The sequence below is a fragment of the Pithys albifrons genome, chromosome 2 (assembly GCF_047495875.1).
Source record: "Pithys albifrons albifrons isolate INPA30051 chromosome 2, PitAlb_v1, whole genome shotgun sequence".
NCBI classification, from domain to species: Eukaryota; Metazoa; Chordata; class Aves; order Passeriformes; family Thamnophilidae; genus Pithys; species Pithys albifrons.
This window is the reverse complement of record NC_092459.1, coordinates 28,137,999-28,157,291: the sequence shown is the minus strand read 5'-3', so window position 1 is coordinate 28,157,291 and position 19,293 is coordinate 28,137,999. Positions and strand designations below refer to the sequence as shown.

At 36.9% G+C, this 19,293-nt stretch overlaps 1 protein-coding gene across 3 annotated transcripts in view; it reads right to left on the bottom strand.

Annotated features, from left to right (window-relative positions):
• The window catches only part of FAM135A (family with sequence similarity 135 member A), an 84,688-nt gene that overhangs the window by 6,744 nt on the left and 58,651 nt on the right, over nt 1-19,293 (bottom strand). For 2 of the 3 annotated variants that reach the window (XM_071548529.1, XM_071548530.1), the window contains 8 exons: nt 16,774-16,847; nt 16,332-16,486; nt 13,764-16,080; nt 11,594-11,754; nt 9,833-9,924; nt 7,726-7,823; nt 2,374-2,525; nt 617-727 (listed from right to left, as the gene is read on the bottom strand). In XM_071548529.1, the coding sequence (XP_071404630.1) occupies nt 617-727; nt 2,374-2,525; nt 7,726-7,823; nt 9,833-9,924; nt 11,594-11,754; nt 13,764-16,080; nt 16,332-16,486; nt 16,774-16,847 (3,160 nt within the window). Of the gene's footprint in view, nt 1-616; nt 728-2,373; nt 2,526-7,725; nt 7,824-9,832; nt 9,925-11,593; nt 11,755-13,763; nt 16,081-16,331; nt 16,487-16,773; nt 16,848-19,293 lie in introns of those variants that run through there. The other variant, XM_071548531.1, reaches the window with a different exon arrangement.

Here is a 19,293-nt window from a genome sequence, read left to right as displayed (position 1 = left end):
GCTTTACTTAGTGAAATATTCATTAGCATTCATGTAAAATGTACAAGGAAGAGCTCAATGACCTCTAAAGGTCCCTTCCAACCCAAACTATTCTGTGATTCTAAGTGAACTGCCTAGATCATTTAATAAACCTGAAGGAGAAAGAGATATCCTGGGAATATTTAGAGGAACATTAGTTTATGTCAACATTTAAATATACACTCTTCATCCTCACATGCAAGGTGTAACACATACAAAAAACCTCCCAACAACAAAAAGATAAGTAAGACAGATACAGGTAATTCTAAAGGTATGTATATGTGCTTGACTCGCCACACAGCGGCTCAGACAGATAGATAAGATAGATATAAAAATACTTCCTATCTGTCTCTCAATAGAGTGGCTTCAGTCAGAACTTTGGCTCCTTAGTCAGGTAGGAAAGCTTCAAACTAGTAGTCCACCTCTTCAACAAAAATGGTTCACTGCTTACTGTACTTGAAAAATATGGGACTAAAGCCGAAGTAACTCTTAAATAACTGAAACAGGAGCTTGTTGAAAACAATTTCTATTTTTAGGTTTCCTGCTCACATTTATACACAGTGGCCTTTAAAAGACAAGAAGTATTAACAAAGCTTACCTGCTTTTTTACTAAGTTTATATAAGAATGTCTGTCGTGGATCCGAATGGTCTCGACATGTTAGTTGCAATAAAGAACCAGACTTCTTCCATTTCTGCATGAACCACAGTCCTGCATTGTTAGGTACAACATGAGTACAGATCCGCAATAAGACAGGAAAAATAATTAAAGATGATATAATACGTGAAGTCCATAATTCAGGCTGTCAGAAATAGTTTAATTTTTTTCATTATTCTTTCCTGTCCAATTTTTATATAATGAAGCATGTAGGCCTTTATTGTACAGGCCTGCCTATAAAGATTAACTATACTTATGAAAAGTGAAAATCCTTACTAATGTTAGCCATAAGGCAATATACACATTTCATTCAATAATGTTAGAATATTAGATAATTTTGGTGTTCAAATATGTAGCACTAAGTAACAGGCATTGCTTCTCAGATTTTGAAACTGAACTCATTACACATAGCTTGAAAAAAGGAAGCAGAATTTTCTTAGAGGAATACCATAATACAATGTTTTCTATGGTGCTGTATTGTCTTTATTAGTCAATAAGCCAGGTGGCTAACTGGCTTTTCAGAAAATCTTACCTCCCTAAATACATAAAAGAAAAGCAGGCAACCAAGGTCATACTGCCTGAAGCATCTATTTATGCATTGATTCAACTCTCAGGGAAATAGTTATCTTTTAAATAGCAATTTCATAGAATAGAATCATAGAAATTTTAGGTTGTAAGGGACGTGAAACATTCTCTAGTTTCCTAGAAAAGGACCATTTCTAAAAGCAAAGTAATGCTAACACTTTTGGGTGAGAATCAGTTACAGACTTGAGTACTTCAGAGACACTGTCCACACACACACAAGAATTAAACACTCAGCAGATGCCCATAGGGAATTATTTTGTAGATGTCTTAATCCTGAAGTGAACCTTTCTAGTAGTGTAGTGAGGGCTATAAACCATTTCAACCAAACTAAAAAAGCCCTTATGTTCTCCTTCCTTCTGTGAACTCCAACAATAACTCCAGGTATACACCAATTCCTGTCCACTTCTCTTAAGCTCAACATGAGTTAATTTTTTCCTTCTTATTTTTGTATGAAACAAAATAATAATCAATAAATAAACTGGCACTAAACAAAGTAATTAACACTTTTTAGAGTGGTTTTAACAAGCTTATAAGCATGTTTCTATTTTTAGTGAAAAAAGTATAACTCATTTTGGGGTTCAGTTTCCAAGGTAGATGGCGATCTCAGAAACAAGTTTTCATATAAAAATTTGATGCTACCTGAAAGTATTTTATAACATTTATTTCAAAAGTCATCAGTTTCTACAAGTTCTCCCAGAGTTCTATTTAATCTTCAGAGACATTCAAAATGTACAAACATATCTACAGAAACACACTACAGGTTGTAAGGCATTTTTGAAAGAGAAAAGACATTAGTAGTTCAAAATTATTCTAGTGTATCTTATATATTTTTTGGCAAATTAAGTATATTCAAATTCAGTTTATAATAAATTGAGGTCAACAGATTAAAGCTGGAGTTTATTGTGTAACAGAAAAATTGAACCAAACATACTGGAAAACGCTTATGTAAACCATCTCTTGCACATCCTTCTCTTGATCCTTTATTTTTTAAAGCTTCTTTCTTCTTAAGACAGTGAAATGTGTCCTTTTGCATGATCACAGGAATGCAGAAATGCGCACCCCACATGAAATTGCATCATTTCCCCTCAACTTTTACTACTGAAAAAATACCTCACCTGTATTAACAAGAGCACTGCTGTTGTAGAGGGTACCAAGATGTGGTCCAGACAGAGACAGGAAGGTATGAAGTTTGTTGAGGTAATACTTAAATCGAGGTCTTGTAAGCACTGAACGGATTATTAAATTACCCAGTGAGTGTCCAATAAAGCTGTTTAAAAAGAAAAAACAGTATAACATAGAATTTTAAAGCAATCTTTTTTTTTTTCCTTTTAGACAGAGAAAAAAGAAAACTGGTGTCATGAAATGCTGAAAGAGCATAGGAATAAAATTAAGGAAAAGTTTCCATTCTGAACCTGTATTTTAGGTCACATGGAAACCACAGCTTGTCTTTATCTCTCAAGCTGCACAAACTCATTACAAACATGTTCTGAGCTACTCCAGAATTATTTTACACTCCGTATTTGAAAAGCTAGCAAAGAAACTGTCCTTCCACCAGCATCTCCCACCCAAACCCAAGTTTAGTTGTGGGTTCATTTCCCTTAGCACCAAGTATTCAGAAAATATTTTATGAGCTGTGCATGACTGAACAAATCACTACTTTGGCATGTGATGGTATTCATTATGATAAATGTATGAGCATTACTGAAGCAATGTAGTGGAGGCAGATTCCAAAATACTACTATAAGGGGGAACACCGTGACTTAACTGATCCTGATTATTTAAAATAGGATCAACATCTCAGATCTTAGCAGTTGGACCAAAAGAAGTGCTTATCAGCTTGCATGAGCAATTGAAGAATATGTGTCTGCCAGGAGAATATTTTTGTTGTTTCTCTGGTTAAGCAATTTAAGGGAAAGATGGATGGGATTCTTTAGCTTGAGATATCTAAGAATAAATATTACTTAATTTGAATACTGGCATATTCACAAGTCCATATAAAGCATTTCTTTAAAAGGGACACTACCAAATAAGGCAATTCTAGTTATGCTTACAGATCCCTGCTAAGGTAAGGATCACACTCACTCATTTAGAGAATATAGTAGAGACCAGATTCCCAGAATTAGAAGTGCATTCCTGTGTTACAGATGTAATTTCAGGACATGGAGAAAACAGAAAACCATCCAAAATGATATACAGTAGAAGTACCATGGCTGGATCATATATGTGCCACAACATTATATCTGTAAGATCATCTTTCCTGTTTGCTCTGTATCATTACATCCATCAACAAAAATAGCTAAAAGAAAGCTTCCTGTAATATCTGTCTAAAATACAGTGCTAAAAGATTACTTGACTGTTTAAATGCTTCTCAAGCAGGAATCACTGATGGAAAATTTCAGTTTAAAGGTACATGAAAAATTGCAAACATTTGGTTACAGAATGGCAGAACCATCATTGAACTCCTAAACTAAAATAATTACGTGTTTCTGTGACAGAACAGGCTTTTTGCTTATAATCAATACACAGCCTAAGCACATAAATATATTATTCCCATTTGCTTTTACTACTAGATTTTCAAAATTGTTTCAATATGACAAATTCTTTGCCTCAGCTTGCTATGTTTGCCTAATTAATCTTGAAATGGAAAATTATCTATCCTCTGTGGTGTCAGCACAATAGCAGTGCATTTGCAAAACAAAATACTGAGATGTTCTCTTGAATACTAAAATTTAAAACTATTCTCTCAGAGCACATCATAAAGTCCACACAACAACGAAACCACAGATTTCTTTAACAACGAGAAAACAACCATAGAAATTGAGTTTATCCTGAAGATGATCTGCATGACATAACTGCTCTTGAGTAAGAGAGATTGTTTTCTAAAGAAGATCTGAACATTAACAGAGATGTTCTCTTGACAGTTTTCTAACAGTTTAGACAGTATTTACTAAAGGTCATAAAGAGATGAGAAACGCTTACACTGTACCACAACAAAGGGCAATTTCTGGTAAAAAAAGCAGCAATCCGTCAATCAATCAATGAGTCAACCAATCCTCAAGAACACGGGCACACCTAGCCCAAAACTTTAGAAACATGAAAGATCCATTTGAGGGAAAAAAGGTGTTCACAATTAGCTACATGAATACACCTCAAAGATTAAACACTTGCACTTCATTTGAAAATACTTAGAAGAATAAAAAAGGTTACAGTAATATGTTGTGGTCAAATGCAGATGTTTAGGTGAACATGTAATAAGCCTTAATATTGCTTTCTTATAGAGAAAGGTTTAAGAACTTGCTCAAATCAAAAAGGGAAGAAAAAGGAAAACGTTTCTGAAGTGCCTTGAAAGTCTAAGACGAAAATATAATCCATCCTACTCATGGGATGCTCTGCAAAAGTAATGCATTTCTGAACACCAGGTGGCAATATTACCATCTTTTGAATGTGAGATATTAAGACACTGAAGTTAACAAAATTATAATTTTTGTATGTGCTTTATGACACAAGAATACCAATTCAGATCATTCTAGAAAATTATACGCAGTAAACCCCCATTATTCACTGCTAACAAACAAAAATCCTGTCCAACTATAAAAATTCATGGAAGAATGAAAAATCAATCAAGATCCATAATCAATGTGCTGAAACAATAAACAGATGTGTTAATGTATGCATAGCATTAAAAAAATGCATTCTTTTTTGTGAGCCAGTGTTACTTAGGGAAGAGGATTAAAGCTGAATAATCCACCTGAGTTTGAAGTCCAATACAGCTCATCAGAAATCTATGTAAGGCCTGCCATGATCAAGATGTCAGAGTATGTGGTTTATTTCCTAGCTGTGCGATTACCTGGGAGGACTCCTATCCTTGCAGACATTCAAAACTTGAATGCGTATCACTGAGAAATGTGACATGCTTCAAAGTTGCATTAACTTTGGAGGTGGTGTTGGTATGAGTGGGTAACTGGTCCAGATGACTGCTGGATATCCCCTCAAGCTAAAGCCTCCTGTGATTCTTGACCAAACAGTTCTTTTGTAAGGCAAATTACAGTTGGCTCAAATCAAGCCTCCCAGCTCATGCTTGCTACATGCTTGTAGTGAGAGCAAAGACTTTATTGAGAGATAAATACACATGTTAGACAGTGAAATGCTGCAATAGCTGGTATGAGCTCTGGCAGTACCAAAAGTATTTACTGAAGCTGACACTATAGTATGGCTCTGTGTTATGATGGTACAGGGAGAGCCTTTTCTTTTCTCACTACAAGAATGTAGCACAGGAAACAGGATTTTGTCATTACCTGAAGGCGCCAGAATGCATTTACCCGACAGTGCAGAATCTCAGAATATCTCTAGTTGACCTAAGCTGATTTCGTTTTAGATGTGACAACAATCATCTGGCAATGAAGTAACAAGTCAGGTCTACAGCTGTTTTAGTTTCACTACAGTTTCTATTAATAACAAGCAGTTATTCCGTGCAGCTTGAACTGTGTATCTCCAGAATAAAGTGTGTTGTGGCAGAGTGCAGATACAGGCACCGCATGGCAGAGGTCCCCAATGGTCTATTAATGGTCACTGCAGGAGCATAATCTTATAACTCAGAAAAGAAAGCCAGTGTTAGGAGTAACAGAGAATGGAAAGAAAAAAAAACAAATGGGAAACAAAAGAAAGAGCACATGGGCAAACTGGAAATATAGAAGTATGAAAATAAATCCATCCAGACCTAAGGCCAAGGTAGCCGAAACTCCCACTGTGAACATCATTCTCCTTACACTGAAGCTCCAGAATGCTGACATCTCACTGCTTAAGCAAGACAGAATCCACCAATCTTAGGATGTCAGCTTTTTTTGCTTTACAAAATAATTATAGATCTGGAAACTGATGTCTAATTTGACTGAGCTAATGACCAGCACTTGCAGGGAGAATAATTCCTTTAGGAAGAGTTTAAGAGGAGAAACCAGCATTCTTCAGGAGAGCAGGGGTAACAACCACCAAGTCTCCCTTCTACAGTGGCATAACCAGAATGAGGCAGGAAAGCATCAGGTACTTGAACAGAGGATTTCTGTTCTGGGCTTTCTAGGTTATCCCTTCAAGGACTTGCATAGAACACATGTCTTGCTGACAACACTCTCATGTAGCTACCAGGGAACAGCTGCAGGATTTCCTGACAGAATTAACCTTCTCATAGGAAAAGCAGAAGTTGAGAAATGAAAACTCTGCTTCAGCAGAACCTAGACAAGTATACACCTTGAAAAAGAAACTAAAATAAAAATTCATAATTAATTTTCTCTTTCAAGTGACAAATAACAAATAAAAGTGAAAAGAATTTACAGAATGAAAATCTTGGGAGAGAAACAAACCAAAACCAAGCAAGAGTCCAGTTCTCAGGTATGAACAATGAGAAGGTAACTGGGTGGGTTTGCTCATTACTGCCTTCAGACCACAGCATGGGGGAGAAGATACTGGTGTGTGCTGGTGGCTTACAGAACTCTCCCAGTCCCAAGGATGCTACTGTGTAGTCTTCTGCATAACACAAAATATGATCACAGTAAATTTTTAGATCAACAGTTTTAACAAAGTTAACCGTGTCAAATCTTGCCTATCTCAAAGCAGAAATATTTGTTTAAATAATGAGATTATGTTCGTGTTAGATGTTTTCTCCAGCTGAATAAGGCCTACCAAACACATGTCTGAGCAGAAACTTGTAGGAAACACATGTGACTAGCAAGTCAAAAAGCCTTCCAGATGGATAATTTGAGAATGCCTAAACAAACAAATGAAGTCAGGCTTGAATTAGCTCCTTTCATCTATCAATGAGCTAATTCCAGCAACACAGCTGAGTTAGTAAGGTAGTCTGCCCAAATGGTGCACCCTATTTCAAGTAAATAAATGGAACAGGCATTCCCTGGAAGTAAATGAAAAAGAAAACAGGAGTGCATAGACTGGTGAGCCTTCTAGTAAGATGTTAAACATGCTCCTTAGCAGATGAAACAATCTGAAGACACCAAAAATGATGAAACATATTTTCATGCAGCTGCCCTTAAATGTCACAAGATGAAACTACCCTGTAAGAATGACACGACAAACAGTCTTCTAAGTCATACTTGGTGAAGAGATTATAAAATCAGAAGGAAACTAACTTCATCCTGGCATAATGCTATTGCAGTTTCCTTCAACTTTCTCAAAATGTTACCTGTTTTTTTGCACAACCCTACCACACAGGATCTGTGGAAACACAGGACACTTAAATCCTTACAGGTAATGCTTAACTCTGACCTAAACCCAACAAGACTAGGTGAGCTCACAGCATTGATCAGCTCTCTTTCCATTGTCCTCCTTTTCCCTGCTCCTCCCCCATCCCAGATTTCTTTTTCCCACCTCTCTTTTGCCCTGCTCCTGAGCATTGCAGTTCAGAACAACCCAGGGCTCTAGTTTTAAGTTTATTTCTATAAATAGTATAGAACAGATATTACCTGATTTTTGAAAGGGTTAGATTATAAATTTGTATATACTGTATAATTTCATCTAAAAGACGATCTGTCATGGAATCAAAATCAGCAAAGGTATCATTCTGTAAAATAAAAGAAATAAAAAATAATAACTGTATTTTCTAATGCAGCAATATACATTCTGCATTCAGTCTGAATTCTTATTCCCCAGTGTCTTAATCAACAGCACACAAATAAAAGCATCCATATTAAGTCTGAACACAGACACTACAGCTAGTTATAATTTTTCAAGTAATTTTCTTGTAACATGAAATAGTGATAGACATTTTACTGTAAGACTACGCAAACAAATCTTAACATTAACTCACACAGCCAGCCTTACTTCTAAGACTTCTACTCATAAGATTATCTCTAGTGAAACAGAAGACCAAGCTGCGTATTCAGAACTAAATCACACTGCCCATGAAACAACAGAAGTGAGACAATTACGGCAACAGCAGAAAGAGTTTACATTAGCACTGTATATTCAAAATGAAAAGAATAAACAAAGTCCTTAAAGCCTTATCCTCAGTTCAGAGCTGATTCTCTACAATGATTAGCAGTAAGAAATTAAAAGAGATAAGCAAAGGCTGCCTAAATCTCATCAACACAAGTTCCAAAGTATCTGTGCTAAAATCTTTAGTGTTCAACATAATGGTAGATTCTCTGGGAAAGGGTAAAAGGATCTGAGATGTCAGTTTGTAAACGAAACCAAATATCCAGGATAGTCAAATCCAGAACCAACCAGATTTTCAGAAGTATCTTATAGTCCTGCATGTCTGGGTGATAAAATGGTGAGAAATGCAAACCAATGTTACACAGGGAAAACCAGCCCTAACTGCATATGCAAACAATAATCTGTGTTGCATATAATCAGCTGCATCAGGAAAGCAAGGAAAGAAAATATCAATACAGCATTTTGTCAGTCCATAGTGCACAACCATCCTAAATGCCCTGTCTAGTTCTGATCATTCAATTTTAAATAACAAGAAGTTTCAAGTGGGCAGGGAAGGGCATCATAGATGAAGAGAAACCATTTCACATCTAATCCTAGGAAATACCGAATGGACTAAGTGTCTTCAGTTGCCTCCTGATGGAGAAATTATACTTGTTTATAAAATACTTGATTAACTGAATTGGAGAATGAGGAATGATTATTGAGCATTTTTTTTCCAAAACAAGCTGCAGGGGAAATTATCTCAATTTCCTTGTTTGCAACTGAATTACTAATGTATATGAACCACAGAATTTATCTCAATTGTATGCTGTGGAAACTGGAAGTAAAAATATTCAAAAAGAGTCAGCCAACACTGAGCAGAAAAGTCTCTCAGTAGTTACTAGGCTCAATGCTCTCAGTGGAATTTACAAATCAGAAAGTCTCACAACTGCTGACTGACAAAACCTACAGGGCTAGAGAAGAGAAAGTGTGGCTTGGTGCCTGTCACAAAGCATCCCAGGAGCTATCACCAGAAAAATGCTACTGCACTAAATGAACCTTTGGTTTGAGCCATTGAAGAGACTTTGTTCTAATTCATCCCTGAAGAATGTCTAATACAATATAACACACACACAGACAAAAAGTAAAAATTGGTCTTCTGTGCTTTGTCAAGTTTACTTCATCTGAAAATAATAAAATTCACAAAAAGTTAACACAAGAGGCAATTTTATACTGTTTCAGTGTTATGATATGGATCTTTTAGTATAGTGATGAAAGAATGAGACACAGGTATTTTGTATTTATCAGATCTGCTGAAATAAGACATTACCCTTCTTACCACACCAGTTTTCACTATCACCATTTTTACCATTAATACTGAGCACATTTTACCCAAAATCCAAACTGCTTAAGCTGAGAATTTAGGAGACATAGTACACAACAAATAAATGCTACTCCTTAAATATTTACATTCAATAACATGTAAGGTTTTGTAATTATTTTGCCGTAAGGCACAGATCAAATCATGGATTCCATGAATACAATAAAAATACAAAAATGTGATAAACTGGAACAAGATAGTGCCATTAAATAAACATGTCTGAAGGTGTACACTGTTTATCGCTTTAAAAACATTCTTTTTTAGTTGGCAAATACCTGATTCCTTTCAGACATAAGGAAATCGATTCTCCCTCCAGGCAGCCCTAGCTCAATGTAAGTCTTCACTAATCTTAGATCTGCGCTGTTACCTTAGAAGAAACACAATCAAGAGTTAGATCCTTCAAAGCTAACTTGCAGTAGAAGCACTCAGAATACTGAAAAGAATCTACAGCACAACTTTATTTTTAAACACAGCTAATGATACTCAGTCCTGATTAAAATTCATTAAGACTTTGCAAGATAAACTGCAATGTCAAATTAAGTGACAAAATGGTCTATAAAAATGACATTCAATGCAAACACTTCTAAAAAAGCAAAGATGTAGGAAGTCATGTTTGATTTTATCTTAGCACTCAACAGATACCTGGCACTGTGAACATTACATTCTTGAAAACCTAACTAATTTTGGTACAAGTCAATTAAAGTACTCAAAGCTAGGTTAAAGAATTCAGTGAAGGAGAATTTTCATAAAATAAAAAGGCAGATTGGAGTGTCAGCAGATACTTTCAGACTGGTACCCCAGACAACAAATGGAAGTTTAACTGCATCCTGAAGATTTTTCTACCTTGATAATCACGAAAGCTTTTGAAGAAAGAGTAGCCTTTCTGCCCTAATTAGGAAATGAACTTTTTATTTAAATCTGTCATTTATAGGAAATAACTTGCATGAACTCACCATTTCATAAGAAAATTCCAACAATATGGGACTTTTTTAAGGCTTCAGACACATGGGGTTTTTTTAACAACAGGCTTTTTGGTCAAATTAACCTTTGTGTCAATTCTAGGCCCACAACACTTGAATATCTATGCTAGTAAGAAGGAATACTTCTGAGTCCCTTCTTAGAAGTGCTTAGCAAAGGGTGCTTTCTGCCCAAAGGAGAAAAAAAAAACTATGATGTTACTAATTTTTTTTTTTAAGTTAGGAATTTGAAAAATGAAGAAGGTGCTTCTGCAGTGTCAGTCCAGTCCAAAACTCTAACATACTGCCCTCTTGCGTTTCCTTACATTTTTAATTTTAGAAGTGTCTCAAAAATACACAAGAACACTGATGGCAGAAATAACTAGAGGGGATGTTATTTCTGACCATGCATGTATGCTTTCAACTAAAAGCAAGTGAGTATACTCAAGCTATTTACACTTTTCAACCCTTTCAATTAGCAAGAGGTTTTCTCATTTCTACTACATGAGAGTCTCTGTCCTTGGAAACATTCAAAAACCCAACTAGACTGAGCAACCTGCTGTAGGTGACCCTGCTTTGAGCCGGGGAGTTGGACTAGACAACCTCCAGAGATCCCTTTCAACATCAACCAGTCTGTGATTCAGTGGCCTAACCTTTTAAAACCTTAGACACTTGACTGTATTTTACTATTCTTTTTCCTAACAAGATACACGTATTTCATTTTCCTTGACAAGGTAACAATTCTAAGCAAAACAGTTGTTTCAGTAAGTCCATTTTATTACCACAACACAGATATATATACTTTTATGACATAAAAAAATGGAAGATGCATCTAATGTAAACTATGGCATGAAATAGGTTTATATGTGTGGAAGTTTTACTAAAGACAAATGCAGGGAATTCTTAATTTGAAAGATTCTATGGAACACTTTGTCAAATATAACAGTACAATGTCAGAATCCCATTTCCCTTCAGTGAACCCATTTCAGAAGTGTTCAGTTTAGAGTTCAAGTGACACAAACTAAACCTCACTGGTAATCTGAACTGCTATTTCAATCAGTATCACATTTCCCAGCATACCATCTAGGCCATGGACACAGACTATAAGATGTATTCCTTCTTCTGAACAATCATCCTCTTCCATACTGAAATAAGGTACCGAAGAAGCCAGTTTGAAAACATCACTATACATAAATCCAGGAAGTTTAAGTTGCCTCAATTCTTCTTTGGCCTGCAGGAAACTGGAACAAAACCATACTTATGATAAAACAACATCTACTATTGCTAGACAAATGTGGGTCTTCTATGAAACAGTTTTCTATTGTCTATTTGCTTTGTATTCTGTGTAACTGAGACAAAGGAAAATATATTTACCAAATTACTATCTTCACAGAACAAGCCATTTCCTCAAAATACTTTTACTGCAGATTCCTACAGCCCCTTTTCCTCTGCAACAGATACTGCATCTCAAGTTCTACTCTCTTCTCTCCTTTGAATATCTCTGCAAACTCTGAAGTATTTCTGAAACCACTGGACTCAGTGTTAGTTCTGGTCTTGACCAAGCAACAGCTTTTGTTTACATGCAATAACAAATTACAGGCATTATGACCAATCAGAAGTCAAGATAAAGAATTTCACTGACTTTTGATAATTCTTGCCAAACCTGTTTCCTAGGTAAACAAGACCTGGAGTCAGTGCTGTAATCCCTCATTGTAACACCCCTCTGGTAGGTTAAATAGCTGATAGTTGCTTCAGAAGCAGCCAGATCCAGACTTCTGATCTTTTGCATATTATATGAAGTCATACACTATAAGGTTTTTAACAGCTGAGCTCCCCACATGCCTGGAGCTCCTTGTGTTCCTTCCTTTCTTCCCTCTCCCTTAGTTTTTTGTGTATGACCTTCTTACCTTACTAATTGCCTATCAATTCCCTGCAGCATTTCAAGCTTTAGGCTTTCCTATGCTTATCCCTAATCTGTCTGTTTGGCATGTTCCCTCATAGCATCAAGCTGTATCCTGTCCTCTTTTGCCTGCTCACTGTTTCCCTCCCATTCTACTTGTTCTCTGTTTTCCCAGTGCTATCTTTAGCTCATTCCTCACTGACTGGCAGGAGGAGGCCTCAGCAGAACCCACTGCTGGCAGCTGGTCTTATCACTCCACAGCAGAAGTTACTGAGTTTGTGCTCAAGGAGTGTTTTCTGAACTGAAGGTACCAAGGCTGGTTCTCTACAGAGCAGATCATGCCTTTTGGATTCTGAGTTATCTCATGCTCAAGGAGACTCTGCTTTTCCCAAGGCCAAGTCCTTGATTTATTATGAGTTCACTCTTTCTTTTATTGTTACGGAACAGCCTGAGGAGACTCTGCTTTTCATCTCTCCCACTTCACACCAGTAACCCACTCTTCAGTATTTCAGAAGCTACTTTTCTGTCCACTTTAAACCTGTTTTCCTCCGCCACTGACTGCTCAATACTTCCTCCTGTTCTCAGCTGCTTTTCTCAAACTATCTGGTCTTTTATCTCTTCTGCCTGCTTAGTATTCTCCTTCTTTCTGCCTCTCTTCTAAATTTTCTTTTCTCTGCTAGCAACATTTTCCTTCCAATGCAGCACATTAGGCTGCTGCTTCCAATGTTCAGTTAGCAGGTGGGGGTTATCATGGAAACTCCTAAGTTTACAGAAAGAGGATCGCTGGGATCCCTGATGCTCCTACAACTTTCGCGTTCTTGCTATCCAAACTGCAGTGTAATTTAGAGCACTGTGATCTCCAAGGTGTTACATTTTTGATATTTGAAGTTAAGATTTAAAAATACAGCCATCACCATGGCTTGCATTGCACATCTGCTTCACTTAACTACTCAGACAGACAACCAGTTAAAGAATGGTTTTGTTTTTAAATTCAAAGCATATTTTCCCAAGCTTGCTATTTTAACAGTTTCCATTTCATAAAACACTTATCTTTGTGTTCAGCAACCATTACAACATCATGATTATTTTTTAAAAGTAACAGATTAAAAAAAAATCATTTTCTGCTTCAAGTTTGTCAAACCACATGAAGTACAAGGTAACTGCTAGAAGGAATTCAGTGCTAGCATGCTGTTTATGTGAATATCTAAAACAAACTGTTACTCGAGCATGCAGAATCCAAGCCACGGTCCTGGAGACACTATACAGCCCAACCATGCTTCTTTTCCCCTTCTATACCATATGAACTTAATTTCTAAAAGTAAAAGACTTTGTTGTAAAACAATCACTTACGCTAACATTTGAGGTTTTGGGGAGCTTTCATACCAGGAAACAGCTGATGCCGAACTGTAGGATGTGCTGCCTGGCTGTTGTGTAATTGCATCAGATTTATTCTTTGAAGAACAGATAACATTGCAAGGAGAGTCCCTCAGAGAAGATGGAAAAGACAGACAACCAGGAGTACAGACAGGAGGCACAGTCATTACGTCTTGAAGGTGTCCACTATCAATCCTTTCAGATCTCAGGGCTCTCTCTTCTGCTAAGCCATGAGCCTGGTCAGCACCAGAAGCCCCATCTACTATACTATAGTCTGTTTCCTCATAATACCCATTTTCAATCATTTCTTGATCTTCCTCTTCTTCCTCATCTTGTTGGGAAGAACAAACAATTTGTTTTTCATATGCCTCCTTTTGAGGGCTGACAGGATTGCTGTTATCCATAGACCAAATATCTGAAATTTCTGTGCTGCTTCGAGAGCCAAAATAATTTTCAACAAGCCCTTGTTTTACCATGTCAGTGCTACCAGTTGGAGAAGGATTATCTGCACCAGTTTCGCTTGTAGCTACTGACAGTTCTTCAGTTGACTCCTTTAGTTCTAAAGGCTCATTGTGTTTTCCTTCATTTGTTTTTTCAATCTCATACACTGCATTTGCAGATGAAGAACCTGAAATAAAAGATGGCTCACCCATACAAGAAATTTCCAAATGCAATTTAACTGTTTCTTCTGTCACATTAGGACGCCTTTCAATGTCCTGCGAGTCCTTACAGGTTGTGCCAGGGTCTGCCTGTGGGCTCTGACTTTTCACATCAGTGGTTGTTTCAGATGAGGATACATCTGAGTGTAACAGCTCTTTTGTTCCTGAGAGCGAGGAATGTATGGACACAGTTTTGTTATCCAAGTGTCCTGAAAACACAGCATGCTGTTGCTGCAAATTGGTGTTTGATGTTTTACTGTCATCACATTTTGGCAAGTCAATTGCTCCTAGATCCAATACCGTTCTGCTGTCACTTAGCTGGCATTCAGGTACAACAGATATCTTTGAATTCTCATCAGGTGACAGCTCATCATCATCTGAAGGCAGTGAATTTATGGATGTCAGTGATGACTGTATTTCACTTACAGCACTTGTACTCTCAGTGCAATGGCTTTCTATTGCATTTTTTGTAGCATAGTCTGGTTTCAGTAAAGGCTGAGGAAATACTCTCTCACCATTGTATGCACTTTGCCCTTGAACATTTTCAAAAACATGATCAGGGTTGGGGTGAGTTGCAAAAGAACTTGGTTCACTTTCTACACCTGAATCTGAAAACCTAGAAGAGGAATACATCACACTAACATCTGGCAATTTAGTCATGTCTCCACTTGCAGAAAGTTGACTTTCTTTCGTAGAAAGAGTAGGTGCATTATTTTTCATTTTTGTCAAGATGTCACTGGTATGCTGACAGTTTCTCTCATGGGCATCTTCCTTTTCAAGGGCTGCTTCCTGTTCTCCCGAATTAAATTTATTTCCAGATTCTGAAGGCCGAATACTGAGTGTCTGCAAATTCTCTCCGTGCGCTCCACCTTGTGGAAACTCAGCCCATGATCCAATGTGAACCTCCACTTTCCCCCCTTCATAAGGATTCTTATTACTTGGTTTGACCTCAATTGTCCTGACTCCTGAGGAAGCTGGCTTACCTCCATGACAACCTTCAAGTGTACCCCTCTGTTGTAAAGCACTATCTGCTTGAGTTGTTCCAGAACCTGTCTGGGAGATAGTCAGTCTATCAAAAATAGCCTCATTTTCACAGTGCACAGGACAACTTGGACCAGGTTGGTCACCTTCAATCTTGGCAGTCTTTTCCTCAGTTCCAGATGACAAACATGGAAGTTCTCTTTGATTTGTTTGCCTGGTGCAGGTCTTTGTATCACAAGCAAATCCACCCAAGGTAGGGTCCAGCCCTTCGTTAGCATTGATTGAAGGCCTGCCTTCTGAGCTTCTAGAGGTATCTTCCAGTGCTGCACTTTTCAAACATTTGTAGCCTACTAAGACCACAGAGTCCTTTGAGTTCTGTTTTATGACTTTTTTTGTGTTTTCAGGTTTCATTGTTTTCATGAGCTTAGTAACCTTAACTTTGGATTTATTTGCATCTTCATTTTTCCCTTTCAAAGCCTTTGTTAGCATCTTTTCAGTTTCTGAATGCCAAAAGATAGAGGCACCGGCAGGTCTTATTTTCAGTTCTGGGCTCGTAAAACCAGCAACAAAACCTTCTTCAGCTTCAAATTTATCCAGTTTATTGGACTCTGCCCTTGGAAGACTCTGAACTACCAACCAGGGTACATCCAGATCTTTCACCAAAAAGAGTGAGAGGGGGGAAAAAAAGGAAGAAAAGGATTGTTTATCAGTATTATGCAGATAACTGATGCTATAAAACACAGCTATTACAAAACTTTACACATCCTCAAAACTCAAGCTAAAAAACCATGTCTGAGGAAATAAATTACTATCAAGCCAGCAAGAAATTTAAAGAAAAATACTCAGGGTTTACATAATTTTTGCTCACTTCTTCAAAAAGGAAACTACTGTGAGGAGCGTTTACCTTCAGTAATTGAATCTAAATATCGATCTTCAAAGATAATAGGCAAGGAGTTCATATCTCCATCTAGTTCACTGCATTCAATAGGGAGGGGTGGAAGAGAACTGCAGAAGGAAGTGTTTTTGATAGCTGCACACATCTGTAGATGGCTTTGAGCACTAAAAAAAAGGAAACAGCCCTTCATGAAAAAAGAGAACAATTTATTTTTACATCAACAGAAATAAGCAACAGTTTAACTCATTTTAGTAGAAGCTTTTTTACTAATTAGCTATTAATAGCTTTAATATTTAATGTCTTATATAACTTCCATTACTTTAAATGTATATTCAGAACATAAGTTCTTCTTGAATTTGTTATGTATTTTTACAAGACTACTTCTACATTACATAACCTACAGAATAACAGCACTACATCTACATACTGAGCACTTCCAAAGGCTACTCACTGTAGTTCTTGATAGGCAAGAGCAGCTTGCCTAGGATGCTCAAAACAAAAGAATGCTTCTGCAAATCTGCGCACCTGCAAGATCCAAAGGAAGTTAGAGCTTATTGTACACTACATATAATTTAAAAAAATGTGCCGGCATTCCTACTTATCACTGTTGTTCATTTGGATGTATAATACAGTTTCTTTTTTTTAAGGGTTCTATCTGGGTGGGAGAGAAGAGGATGCCACAGACAAGACTAATGACTGGAACATGCCTTTTAATTTGTGCACTGGATGACTGGGAATAATATTACATTCCACTGCCTGCTGAAAACTTGATTGCCAATCAATCAATAATCCAAATCAGCCTCATCTGAAACAATAACACAACAGATTGTATGTCAATTATAAGACTTAATTGCCTGAGGTCAATAAAGAATACAATCCTAAAAGTGTATTTAATAACATAGGGGAGCATATTTTATAACCATCAAATATTTAGTGTTAAAATAGATTGTGTAAATTATACAGTAACTTACTACAAATAAAAACATAATCAATGCATTGAAAATGCAGTATCTATAAATCCCAAAGTTAAGGTTTTGCAACATGAGATTTCTCACATTTCCAATATTATGTATAAAAGTTAATTCAATCTATATGCATTTTGTTATTGCAACTGCACAATTACCTGCATCAAAAAGAAGAAAATCAAAGAGGATGTGCTGTGCAGTGGTTGCTGGCAACTGCTTGTGCATTAACATCAAATTTTTTATACCAACTAAAAAAAGAATTCTATCCCACTTAATAAATCATATTTGGTAGTTTACTGAATTAATAATTTATTTACCAGCCACTTCCTGATCACTTATTCCTCTATTTTTTCAATGTACTCTGTGTGTTCCCCTTAAGTTACCAAATCTCCCAGACTGTGGGAGTTTCCATTGTATCTGGTGAGGGTAGCATCAGACCTAGTTCAGTTCCCTCAGCTCTTTCACTGAGAGCTGTGCCCAGCACCTGCATCCACCCTGAGCACAAAACGGCACCAGGAAAATCTTGTGCATGAACTGGCAAACATCAGACTTGCAGGACCACATGAACTTTGTTCAGGGATAAACACTTGCAGGAGAGTTCATTTTCCCTCATGATACACTGCCCAGTATACTTTCAGAGAGTACCATTTGGATTAGGTTTATGTAGCTTCTTCATTTTCCTTTTCTGTTTTCTTAATATAAGAAAAACTGAAAAAAAAATTGTTCCAAGGTGCTTAAGAAAAAAACCCCACTCCAATCCACAAATATTAAACCCCCAATCTCTAACCTGCACTAGAAGCTGGAAGTCCTGTCCCAGACTCCCAGAATTTATTTAGCTGTATTGTGTGAAATTAATCTCAGTCATAATATCATCTCTGAATAGTCATGGAAAACATTCTGAAGTAAAAAGACTAAATTCAACACTTTCTTGTAAATGCAACTACCACTTTCAGCAGTGACGAGGAACTCAATCTGCTTTTCTTCAGACTTTGTTGTTGCCTACATATATGGGATTAGAACTGATGTTTCTAAGTACTCTTCTGTGTTTTCCCAACTGGCTTTTCTAAACAGACATTTAATTTGCAAAACATGATTTTGTCAGAGCTAATCCCCAACCTTTCCCCCAGAAAGGGAGAAGACTTATACAATAGACTTAACAAATAATTTGACAGCTTAAAAACTAGGTTTTAGAACAGCTGATCGTCAAGGGTGGAGACTATTGTTCTAAACTAAGCAATTAAAAAATTAATTGAAGATCCTAATCAATCAGGTAGTAGTTACAGGAACATGGCCAAATTAGTAGATGTCTGTGGCATTTGCCATGAAAAGAGCACACAGCTGTTTCCCAGGAAGGAAGCAAGGTGGGTTTGAGTTTGGATGTGAGCACTTTACCACATAAAGTAACTGGGCTTATATGGAGACCAAATCTTTAGAATTCTGCCACTCTTTCATCAGAGAAGGAAGGCTTTTTTCATTTGTAATAAATCCCACTTGTAATTGTTTAGGTAATTCTAGTGTTTTTGAAGAAAATCTGTTCACCAGCTCCTAACAGCTTTGAGTAGAATAGCAAAAGTATAAAATTAGTTGAAAGCAGGCTCAGAAAGTCCATGTAAGTCTATGTTAGAGAGAAAAAAAACCCAATCAACAGCAGTTTATTATGTTTGATCACTGCTTAACTTAGTGGAGGACTGAGGCATTTGCCAGGACGCTGTTAAACAGGCTGTGCAGAACCAGAGCAGCTCCAGCTGGCGCCGGTGACACAGGTGCTGCCGACTGGGGCTGACTCCACAATGACTTTGTAGGAGGAAACTGTATCTGCTACTCCTGATCCCTACAGACTTCCCAAAGAGTGTGGGTTTTATAGTCCTCCCAATATAAACAGAAGAATTTTATATAAAATCTGCTGTAGAATATATAATAATGTGTCTCTGCACATTTATGAGTAGTAGTCAGAGATCTTAGTTTTCAGCTTTCCTATTTTTGGACTAATCAAACTGAAAAAAATA